At 37.4% G+C, this 12,305-nt stretch overlaps 1 protein-coding gene across 9 annotated transcripts in view; it reads left to right on the forward strand.

Annotated features, from left to right (window-relative positions):
* The window catches only part of CSNK1G1 (casein kinase 1 gamma 1), a 155,139-nt gene that overhangs the window by 65,466 nt on the left and 77,368 nt on the right, over positions 1-12,305 (forward strand). For 8 of the 9 annotated variants that reach the window (XM_027553772.1, XM_027553767.1, XM_027553766.1 and 5 more), the window contains 2 exons: positions 5,501-5,541; positions 10,955-11,024. In XM_027553772.1, the coding sequence (XP_027409573.1) occupies positions 5,501-5,541; positions 10,955-11,024 (111 nt within the window). The remainder of the gene's footprint in view (positions 1-5,500; positions 5,542-10,954; positions 11,025-12,305) is intronic. The other variant, XM_027553774.1, reaches the window with a different exon arrangement.

Here is a 12,305-nt window from a genome sequence, read left to right on the forward strand (position 1 = left end):
CAGGACAAAATTTTTGTATATCATCGAGTGGCTTAGTGTTTGTCTAGCCTTCCACTTGACTGTGTTTTGTGTTGACCTCTTCAGTCTTTTATTTTTTATATTTTTGGCTTCTCCATGTGGCTTGCGGGATCTTAGTTAGAGGACCAGGGATTGAACCTGGGCCATGACAGTGAAAGCACCAAGTCCTAAACGTCAGACCTCCAGAGAATTCCCATGACCCAGGCAGGCAGTGCTAGTGGTAAAGAACCTGCCTGCCAGTTCAGGAGACACAAGAGACGTGGATGGGTTCGATCCATAGTTTGGGAACATTCTGTGGAGTAGGGCACAGCAACCCACTCCAGTAATTTTGCCTGGAGAATCTCATGGACAGAGGAGCCAGGCAGGCTACAGTCCTTGAGGTCACAAAGAGTCAAACTGAAGCGACTCCTCATGCACACACTTCGGTCTTAATGATGCCCCTGGCAAACTAATTCTTTTGAATGGTGCATAGCTCAGGAGAATTACCTAGTCACTTCCAGGGCCTCTTAGGAATAAAGATAATCACTTTGTAAGAGGGTGATGTGTCCAGGTTTTTTTGTTTTTGTTTTTGTTTGAATAAGTAGAAAAACATAACAAAAGCAAGACTAGCATTCTGTGATATATCAGCTGTCGTGTTTGGTGTTACATAGGCTGTCATTTATTGTACTTCTCTGATTATATTCCTTTATACAGATACAGAAATTGAAGCTGAGAGGTGTTTTGTGATTTGTCTGTTTCTTTTGCGTTTAACGAGAACTTGGAGGAAGGCACTGTGATAGAGATGAACATTGCTTACCATCCTGGTTTTCTCTCTGTTGTCCACTAATTAGAGTATCAACTTTCACCTTTCTCTTTTCCCTCTCTCTCATGTTTATATCAGAGAAGACAACGGCACCCCACTCCAGTACTCTTGCCTGGAAAATCCATGAACGGAGGAGCCTGGTAGGCTGCAGTCCATGGGGTCACTAAGAGTTGGACACGACTGAGCGACTTCACTTTGACTTTTCACTTTCGTGCATTGGAGAAGGAAATGGCAACCCACTCCAGTGTTCTTGCCTGGGGAATCCCAGGGACAGGGGAGCCTGGTGGGCTGCCGTCTATGGGGTCGCACAGAGTCGGACAATACTGAAGCGATTTAGCAGCAGCAGCAGCAAGTTTATATGTAATCCAAAGGTTGCTAGTTTTTTCTTAAATGGTTATTTATAACCATTTAAGGAGGTAGTAGAGGGGGGAGTTCAAGAGGGAGGGGATATATGTATACCTATGGCTGAGTCATGTTGATGTTTGGCAGAAACCAGCACAATTCTGTAAAGCAATTATCCTTCCATTAAAAAAAAAATAAATAAAAATCCTTTTTCTAAATATACTTTATAAAATTAAGTAAGCACTCAGCTACCTTGATTATAAATCCTATTTTTTAAACTTCCGGGAATTATTGCATCATACCTACAATAATAATAGAAGTAATAAAAATTAGGTTTACCTAGCATCTTGCAGTTTATAATATACTTTCATATGTTCTAACTCTTGTTATCCTTATAATCATACTGTGTGGTAAATGTCATTCTTTAAGTATTCTACTGTAAAAACTTCCTGTTCATTTTCTTTGTAGGTATTCTTCTCTCTTTTATCTAATAGATTAATATTTTTAAAATATAGCTTTCACTATTACACATTTCCTCTTAGCACAAAGATTTTTGGTGATTTCACAACAAGCCAAATAATGAAGTCAAAACTCCTGTATTCGTATTTAGAATTATCCATAATCTGATTCTAAACAAGCTTTTATATATATATAAATAAACTTTCTCAGAAGACTCTTCTGCATATCAAGTCAATTTGGTTCACTTTAGCAAGTGTCTCTTACCTACTATATATCAGATCTTTGTTGTTAGGGATAAAAAGATGAGTGGAATATTCTTGTTCTTAGGAAACTCACTGCCGAGTGGAGGTAAAAATATACATGCATTAGTAATTATAATACATGTGTTATTTTAAGGTAGCTGAGTGCTGCCTTAATTTTATAAAGTATATTTAGAAAAAGGATTTTTATTTATTTTTTAATGGAAGGATAATTGCTTTACAGAATTGTGTTGGTTTCTGCCAAACATCAACATGAATCAGCCATAGGTATACATATGTCCCCTCCCTCTTGAACTTCCCCCCCTACCTACCTCCCAACCCCACCCTTCTAGGTTCTTCCAGAGCCCCAGTTTGAGTTCCCTGAGTCATTCGGCAAATTCCCATCGGCTGTCTGTTTTACATATGGTAATGTAAGTTTTCCTGTTACTCTTTCCATGCATCTCAGCCTCTCCTTCCTCCCCGTGCCGCCCCCACCATGTCCGTAAGTCTGTTCTCTGTGTCTGTCTCCAATGCTGCCCTGCAGATAGGTTCATAAGTACCACCTTTCTATAGTCCATATATATGCGTTAGTACACAATATTTGTTTTTCTCTTTCTGACTGACTTCACTGTGTATAATAGGCTCTAGGTTCATCCACCTCATTAGAACTGACTCAGATGCATTCCATTTTATGGCTGAGTAATAGTCCATTGTATGTATATACCACAGCTTCTTTATCCACTCATCTGTCAATGGATATCTAGGTTGCTTCCGTGTTCTAGCTATTGTAAATAGTGCTGCAATGACCTTTGGGGTACATGTGTCTTTTTCAGTTCTGGTTTCCTCTGGGTATATGCCTACAAGTGGGATTGCTGGGTCGTATGGTGGTTTTATACCTAGTTTTTGAAAGAAATCTCCATACTCTGTTCCATAATGACTGTATCAGTTTACACAGAAAAGGGATTTTTTTTAAAGTATAGAAGCCATAAGGAACAGCAACAACAACAAAAAAAATGGGAAAGAAGATTAAAAATAGATGAGAAATGGTACCAGAATTGTAGAAGCTAGAAAGCAGTTGTAACTAACTTAGCAGTCTGGAGAAAGCTGAATGATTTGAAGGGTAGGCCAGTTTGTAACATATAAACACCAGATATGTTCAAGAATTGAAGACATTTGGAAATTTCAGAAAGTTGGGATGCAGAAGGAGCTAAAAACAAGAAGAGTAGTTGCAAGTCCATATGTATTTTGGGGCTTCCCCAGTGGTTCAGCAGTAAAGAATCCTGCAATGCAGGAGACTCAGGTTTGATCCCTGGGTTGGAAAGATCTGCTGGAGGAGGAAATGGCAACCCACTCCAGTATTCTTGCCTGGAGAATCCCATGGACAGAGGAGCCTGGCAGGCTACAGTGCATGGGGTCGCAAAGAGTCGGACATGACTGCAGTGACTGAGCACACACACACACATATGTATATACACGTACATACATGTATGGAGCAGTTGCATCGCCACATCCCCTCCTTCCCTGGCCTCACCTGGCAGCTACTCTTTTCCACCTTCATAGGAGTTGGAAAGGTCACACTGTGGAAAGTAAACAACTGTGAAAACTGGACTGCCCAACTGAACACAGGGAAAATGAGGAAAAGATTCCTCACTGATTGGTGAGGCCTCCTAGACTGTGGAATAAGCAGATCTATTAGCTCTTGCCTTTTTTTTTTTTTTTTAAGGAAACTTCATGATTTCTATAATATAGCAAGTTTGTTTAAGTATTTAAAAAAAAAAAAAAAAAGATTTTCCCCAAATCTTCCAAAAAAATGAGGATTTAGGAAAAGTATGCCCACCTCAGAATAAGAAGCTGGCTTTCCAGGTTATTCACACTCTGTCTGTAGTGGATTTTTCTGGCTTTGTTTCTCACCATTCTCCCCTGTATACTTGGCTTCTTTCATATTGGCCCACTCAGTTGATCACGTTCTCTGCATTTTCTGTCGTTTGTCCACCTCACTGTTAGTATTGTTTTAGAGAAATGCCTTTTATCCTCTCCTGCTTGTTCTCAGTGACGCCTCAAGGGCCACTTACGGCCCAGATGCTTTACTCTCCCTCATCTGCGTCATCTACTGACTTGTTCATGTTTCCTTTTTAACCTTATCACTTTATGTGATTTATTTAATAAACTTTGACCCATGTGCAAGGTCTTGTGTGAGGATCCAGAGTATAGTCTCTGAATGGTAACCTGTGAATCTTCTTTAATGTTGTTTGCAGACAAAAATTACTCCTAAGTCCATGTACTCTTCTCCACATAAAGGTGCTGGGAAAACTGATGACAGTATTAAAAGTATAACAGTGTAGTTTGCAAAAGGCCATCTATTGTCTAGAGCTTGTTAAAAATAACCAGTATTGTAAGCAGCCTTATGTTCCCCAAATGTAAGGTTTTTATTATCAAAATAATCTATTATATAAAATTAGAAACAGTCATTTAATACCTTAGTGTACATCTTTTTGTGTCCTTTTCTATGCATATATTCAACTATGTATGTATATAAAGAGAACGTTTACCTCTGTGTATTACGTAAAAAATAGTCATATTGTACATACCTACAACTTTTAGTCAAGGTTTTGAGTATCTAAATACGCAGAACATGATGTTAGCACCACAGGACAGTGACAGAACCGTTAAATAAAATCGCTACTCTCAAGATATTTGTAGTCCAGCTGACTAAGATGGGACAAAAATAAGAAGCAATGTGAAATCCAGTGCAGTGGCTGAGCTATATGGTATATACGAAGCGCTCAGAAGGAGTTCACATTAGCCTCCAAGGATCAGTGGAGTTGAAGTGAAGGTAGAGGTGAAGGTAGCTAAGTACCCGGCATGTAATATGGGTTTAACCAACTGGTGCTTGTTGCTCTTATACTCATCCTAGGTTCTGACTCTAGGTATCTAGTATAGAAGAATATGGATTCCATTTCTACAGGTAGAGAAGTTGAGAGGGAAACGGGTTAAGCCTTCAGGAAGAACTTTTGAGTTGTTTCAGTCTTGTCCGGGTGGAGAGCTGTGGCTGCGCACAGGTAAAGATGTAGAGCTAGAGCGCTGGTGAAGGGTCAGCACAGCTTTGAGAATCCTCTACTAAGAGACAGCAGATGAGTCTTACACAGAGAGAGTCAGGCTGCAATAGGTTTTATTTCACACTGTCCTTTATGCCAACTAAGGTTGACACTAAATACCATGACAAAAAAATATAAAAGCCTTATTTATCAGTCAGTTAGAAATATGAGGGTTTGTGTTTATTGTGACAAGAATTAAAACCTCTCCATCTTTGTAATTCTGGCGACTCTCCTTCTTGAGTTGCCTCGTGACTTAATAGTTGGGAAATACTAAATAACAAAATGTGCATGTGACAGAGAGAGATTTGTTTTCTTTAAAATAAGATTCTCATGTCTAACTTAAATTTTCAAATTCTCAAGCTGTTTTTGTTCTTGTCCTGCTGGGTCTCATTATCTCTGTTTAGCTTTTCACTTACAAATCATGTTTCATATATGTGAACAGCATTGGGAATGTGACCTTTCTCATGACCCTGTAAGCTAAGATTTTGTTTTGCATTTCCCAGAATAAATGTCACTAAAACATATACATTCTGCTTTTCCCCTAGGTAAAAATCTCTACACCAATGAATATGTAGCTATCAAACTGGTGAGTAGAATCTATATTTGTGGTAATTATGTTTTAGTGCTCTCACCCTTCACATATCTTTTCACAGGAAATAATTGTAAGTGTTCATAAAACTGCTAATTTTTTCCTTGCATATAATACCACACAGTCATTTCCTTCTAATATATATAGTGTTACAGTGATGAATCACTGTATACTGAGAAACACTGTGCAGTTAGAAGATGCTAACTATAGTGTTAGCAATGATGAATCCAAAAAGTTAATTAAAAATAGCTAGAAGGAAAAAAAATCCTAGTAATTTCTGTAAACTTTCTACCTTTCACTGTGCTATTTTTATTTAACATTTTCTTATTCCTAAATATGACTGATCCATTTAAAAAATATAAGATATTTATCAGTATACTTCCAAACCCGATCATCTAATCATTGCCTTAAAAAGATGTCAAACATGGAAAACACATCATGTGCTCAGGTTTGAAGCAAAGAGTTCAGTTATTTTTGTCAGTGCTAATCTTATGAATAATTAATATAGTCATTGAAAATAACATCCTGTTAAAGAATAATTCTGTTGTTTTTAAGGGTTAATATTTTTAGAAGAGACAGTTCTTTAGCCTGTGTTTAGTGAAAGTGAAGTCGCTCAGTCGTGCCCAACTCTTTGCCACCCCATGGACAGTAGCCTGCACCAAGCCCCTCCGTCCATGGGATTTTCAAGGCAAGAGTACTGGAGTGGGTTGCCATTTCCTTTTCCAGGAGCCTGTATTTAAGACTGATACAGACCACTTCTAGCCGTATGAAATGCTTTGTATAGCTAGTTTCTATATAAATGGAGAGCTGTATAAATATTGTCCTTCTAATAAATCCTGGTATGTTTCCCAGGATCTGCAGGTGGTTTGGCACTCTTGGTTGGAAAGCAGAGGCGTTAATAGTCGAAGGAAGTATCTTGTGGTAATCACTGTTTTTTTCCCTAATGAATTGCGCCTACCACAGCCACACTTGTTTTGTGGTTGGTCCTTTTCTGTCCTTAAGTTTGTTTGTGGAGGAGTTGGAGTTGTCCTGGGAAGAACTAATAGTCATCAGAGTAGTTTCTCTACAAAAGGTGGACAGGGAGCAGGTCTGAGAGCAGGTAGCTGCTAGGGAACCAAGTATTTTCTTTTGTTTGTTGACTTGGAACTTTTGTTGGCAAAATGGGAGGAGGAAGAGAAATAATGTGTATAACAATGCAGACCAGATATTTTCCTCAGATTGAGTATCAAAGGATTAGCCATTATTTTTTTACTTACAGGAATTTATTCTGTAAAAGTTTTTACAGTTCATCTCTTTTTTTTTTTACTTTTTGTGTTTTATTATTTTGGTAAGTTGAAATAATTTTGATTCTTTGGAACTAGTAATAGGAAGAAGCAGCCCCCTAAAACACTTTAAAATGTTGCCTCAGTATGTATGTTTATAATTGCCCCCTTACTTATCAAGACTTCTGGTAGGCGCAGCTTTTTCTATCTAGATTTTTCCTTCTCAGCTCATACCAGTTAGCCTGTTTAGATAAGCTTGCATAACACATATTATTGACATGACTGACTATTGCATTTCACTTACATTTTATTAAAGTTTTATTCTTCATATGGCCAAGAGTTAAAGCCAAATAGACTTCATGTTATCTGCTATGATGTGCCCAGTCCCTCATTTCTCTTTCAAATAAATCTTAAATAAAGGCTTTTTAAAAGATACTCGGTCTTGTCTGTGGGCCTCCTCTCTTGCTCTGGGGCTGTGTTCTCTGTGGGAGATAATGATGGCAGTAATTGAGCTCTCTTCACTGTAACAGCAAAATTTGCCTTAAGCATTAGTCTTTCCAGGTAGCTGTCTGCTGTTGGTTTAGGGTTTCAGGCAGGCATGTGTGCTCTGGAACAACCGTGATTCTGGCAGATAGCCAGCCCTCTATAGAGATGTCATCAGCATCTCACACAGAAATACAAGGAAGTCCTGCTCGTGGTGCTTCAGATCGACTTTGTTTGAATCTTCCTTGTAGGCTCCCGTTTCTTAGATTCTAGTAACAGTTTTTAAAAAATCAGATACAGTGTAAGCAAACTTGTGTAATGAACCCCTCCTTTACTTCTATCAACGGAGGTTTCTGGAGTTCTTTTTGACAGGGGTTTTCTAACAGTTGTTTAAAAAGTTTTCTCTCTATGCTACTAATCCCACTGCCTTTCACAATCTGGAGATTGTTCGCAGTATCCTTTATTCATAGTGCTTTCAGAAGAGCACTTGATGCTCCAGTTGGCTGAGCAGGCTACAACTATGTGCTGAAGGGGTTGGCTGAAGGGTGTAAATCCTTCTGTCTGTGATAAAAACCCACTCATGTCTGAATATATGTGATGTGGACACCCACTTTCAGCTCTGGAGCTCTAAAGAGTTACTGCTCTTTTTAATCTGTTAACTTACTTTTCCAAGATCAGGTTGAATATTTCCTATTAATGTTTCCAGTATAAAGTTTGGGAGTATTATGTTTGAAGAAGGAGCTGTGTTTCTTAAAATTCATTGACTCTTGTGGTTTGTCAAAATTCAAGACTGTTTCTACAGAAAGAACACTCCTGTTTCTAGCGTTTAGATCAACCTCTGGTCCCATACCAATTTGTCATCACTGATTCTCTTGGTTACTTATAAATTATTAATGACTTTGCTAAAAGACAAATTCTGTGATTGGCTGCTTTGGTGGTGATATATTAGAAGATATAAAACTGAATGGACACTCTCTATCTGAAGAGATAAATGAATAAGGAATACTGTGACTCTATAGTATAATTAGTCTTCTGTACATTTTTTGGGACCACAGGAATCTTGAGAAACTCGAAGTTCAGCTCTGATGCTTCCTGATTTTGCAATCAAAGAAGTGTATGAGTTCTTTTGCAGAGCTCCTTAGGGCTTTGAAATATTCCAGTCTACCTGAATTGATTTAGATAAAGCTTTCTTAGAAGCAAAGGAATAGACTAGATAACTTCAAGGAAAGGTCTGAATTCTGTAATTTATGGAGTCTATATTTTTCGAAAAATGCAGAAAACTTCAGGTGGGTTCAGGAAGAGCCTTCAAAGGTGATCAAAGAACTTAAAAATAGGACCAGTGAGGAAAGTTTTAAAAATTTGAAATTACTTTGCCTGAATAAAGAAAGTCTAGGAAATGATTGAAGAGTTTTGTTATTTGAAGATAGCTGTTACAGTATTCACATGTTATTTAGGAGCTGTCTTATCTTTGTTACTGAGGACATAGGAGAAATAGGCTGAAGTTTCAGTGTTGGAGATGACAGTTACATATAAAGATCTTGTTAGACACGAGTGTGAATTATCAAGGGAAGCTGAGGAACTCTCCTTTGAGCCTATCTTAAAAATAGGACAAGTAATCATTCAATAAGGAGAGGACAGTCTTTTTCAGCAAATGGCATTGAGGTAACTGGAGATCCACATGCAGTGAAGTGAGACCCTTTACGTCATACACCAAAATTAATTAAGAATGGATCAAAGAAACATAACAGCCAAAACTATAAATTTCTTGGAAGAAAGCTTAGGGGGAAAGCTTCATAGCATTCAATTTGGCAATTATTTTTTGGATGTAACACAAAAAGCATAAGCAAGAAAAGATAGGTTGGACTTTATCAAAATTAAAAACTTTTGTGCACCAGAAGACTCTGAACAGAGTGAAAAGAGAACCCATGGAATGGGAAAAAATATTTGAAAATTATATAAGGAATTGGTTCTCAAATTAATCCTTTTTAGTTGTACAGTTCATTGACATTAAGTATATTCACATTGGTGTGCTCCCATCACTATCATCCGTCTCTGAATTTTTTTTCACCTTCCTTAACTAAAACTCTGTGCTCATTAAACACCAGCAGCATTCCCCACCCCTCCCCCCACCACACTCCTGGCAACTGCCATTCAACTTTCTGTCTATGAATTTGACTACTCTGGGTACCTTAGGTAGAAGCATTCAGCGTTTGTCCTTTTGAATTTGGCTTACTTCACTTACATTGGTGTCCCCAAGTTTCATCCATTTTGTAGCATGTGTCAGAATGGCTTTCCTTTTTATGGCTGAATAATATGCCATCACATGTATGGAACACAATGTAACCACATTTTATTTATCCACCCATTTGTTGATAGATATTTGGGTTGCTTTCACCTTTTGCTATTGTGAATTATATTACAATGAACATGGGTCTACAAATACCAGTTTGAGTCAGCATTTTCAATTCTTTTGGGTATATAGAAGTAGAATTGCTGGATCATGTGGTACTTCTGTATTTAACTTTTTGAGAAATTACTATACTGTTTTCTTTAGTAACTATACTATTTTACATTCCCACTAGCAGTACACAAGGATTCCAGTTTCTCCTCATGCTCTCCCACACTTGTTATTGTCTATGTTTTTGGTAATAGTCATCCTAATGGATATACAGATGTATCTTTCAGAGTGATGTTTGATTTTTCTGGTTAACTAGTTGCCTGTATGCTGTTAATTTAGAATGATTAGCCAACCAATTCTTGAAGTTTGGTGTAGAGCAAAATGTGATAGTGTGGCTGCTTTATCTTTGGGCTATTTAGTAAACTCTATTTTTAAAAGCTTGAACACCATCCTAATTAAAGCTACATGTCTTAGTAGCGCTTAGTCTTTAATTCTCTTCAGTGTAAAAATAAATACACATAACACTGTTCCTACAGCTTTATTCATAATATCAAAAATTGAAAACAGTTCAGATGTTCAAACATTATTATTTGCGTGTATGTAAACACACACACAATCATATACAGTTTTACTTACTGCTATGGAATGGTATGGTCACATTGTTAAATTTAAAGGCATGTTACAGAACACCAAATATAGTGTGCTTTCATTTATTTAACATACATTTTTAGTCTATATTATGTATAAAAATATGTGTATAAATAAATTTTTGGAAAAAACTCACCTAAATGTTAATAAGGCTTCTCTTTTAAATGGTGGAGTCTTGGGGTATTTTTACCTTCTTTCTAATTTTTGTGTAAGTGAATTTTTTTCCTGAGCATATATCATGTTTCCAAAATAATGCTATTTACTGCCCCAAATTCATAATAAAACAAGCAGGAAATACATGCTAGTATTTCATTAAAAGGTGTGACATCTGGTTTCCTAGGAGAAGATATTTCAGGAGAATATTTCATGATGAGAGAGTTATCCTTGAGTGGTGTCTTATACAGAATATTTTTATTTAAATATCCATTGCCGAGATTGTGTATAATTCAACTTCATCTTCCCATAGATGTACTTTCAAAGGGGAATTGTGGTAAGAAAATGCTATCATATATGAATATCATTGCTAAAATATTAAGTGGTCTTAACCCTAGTTTACTCTGAAAACCTAGGAATGGAAAAACTGTCAAATCTGATCACGATTTCTTTTCTTGGGTTTCAGGAACCAATAAAATCACGTGCTCCACAGCTTCATTTAGAGTACAGGTTTTATAAGCAGCTCGGCAGTGCAGGTAAGTCAATATTTTCTCCATTTATTTAGCATATAGCTTAGCTGGAAGCCCTGAAATATATAAATTTTCTTGTCTATCCTTTTTGCCAAACCATATGTCTCCCCTGCTTACTGGATAGGTAAATACACACAGTCAGCTGAAAAGCTGCTTACTCTGTGGCGTCTGGAAGGGCAGTTGAGTTGACTGGGGGTCTGTGATGCTGTGACTGCCCACAAACCAACCTCTGAATGCTTTCATCTACCTGAAATACACATGGTGTGAGGTTTTGCTTTTTGGTAGTTGATCCATTCTCTTTTCTTTTCCTCTATATACAGAAAGAAAGGAGGAGGTATTGGTAATATTCAAACTGCTTTCACCGCATTGAGACCACATATCCATCTTAAAGATATATGCCAAGATATATCTTCTGAAATACCTTAACAGTCTCACTTTATCTATTGTTTTCACTAATTTGGAAGACCTATCTATATGATTGTAATAATCCTTTGAGGATTTTAAGAAATTAAGTTTATAATTTTTAAAAACATTCCTGTGTTCTACCTAAACTCTCAAATTTCCAAACTACCTTACTGGCTTCCAGAAAAATATACTGACTAAGCGAATGTAACCAACCCTAAGGAGGTTGAACCCACAGGATATGTATTGCAGAAGATGAGCTCCTTCAGTGCTAGTTTCATCATTTGACATTAACAGACATTCCTCTGCTTTATGCTTCTTCAGTGTAACAGTTGTGTTTTTGTGTGTGTGTGTGAATGACTGAAACTTTCAAGTGCCATTACTGAAGGTACTATTGAAGGAATATTAAATTTCATTTCCTAAAATGTATAGAATTATATAAGAGCCACTGGGTGTTATTCAAGTCGTCTTATATACCCTGACCATGGCAATAATCAGCCATGGTCGTAACCTAGGGAGGCCAGGATGAACATTTGTCTTGCATTGAACCTAACATGAGTTCTTGCAGACAGCTCAAAGGCATTCATGTCAACTGTGCGTGCCGTGCCTCCACTGCTCAGCTGCAAGTCTTCTTTCAAGCTGCGTGTCTTCAGTTCCTCCAGTTTTTGCATCGTGTGATTTACAGAGACTCCACTGTCATTGCTCCCGTAGCGAGTATGAGCGTGCACATGCACACACTCCTAGTTTTATGATGTTCCTCTTAAATGAGCCTCATAAAACAGCACCAGTAACTGTGGATTCGGAGGCAGTGGGATTATTTATCTTTCTTGATCTGGACATAGTACTTCTATTAATTTAGATTAGCTATTTTAACAGCCATTTTAC

Source organism: Bos indicus x Bos taurus, chromosome 10, assembly GCF_003369695.1.
Source record: "Bos indicus x Bos taurus breed Angus x Brahman F1 hybrid chromosome 10, Bos_hybrid_MaternalHap_v2.0, whole genome shotgun sequence".
In the NCBI taxonomy this organism is placed as follows: Eukaryota; Metazoa; Chordata; class Mammalia; order Artiodactyla; family Bovidae; genus Bos; species Bos indicus x Bos taurus.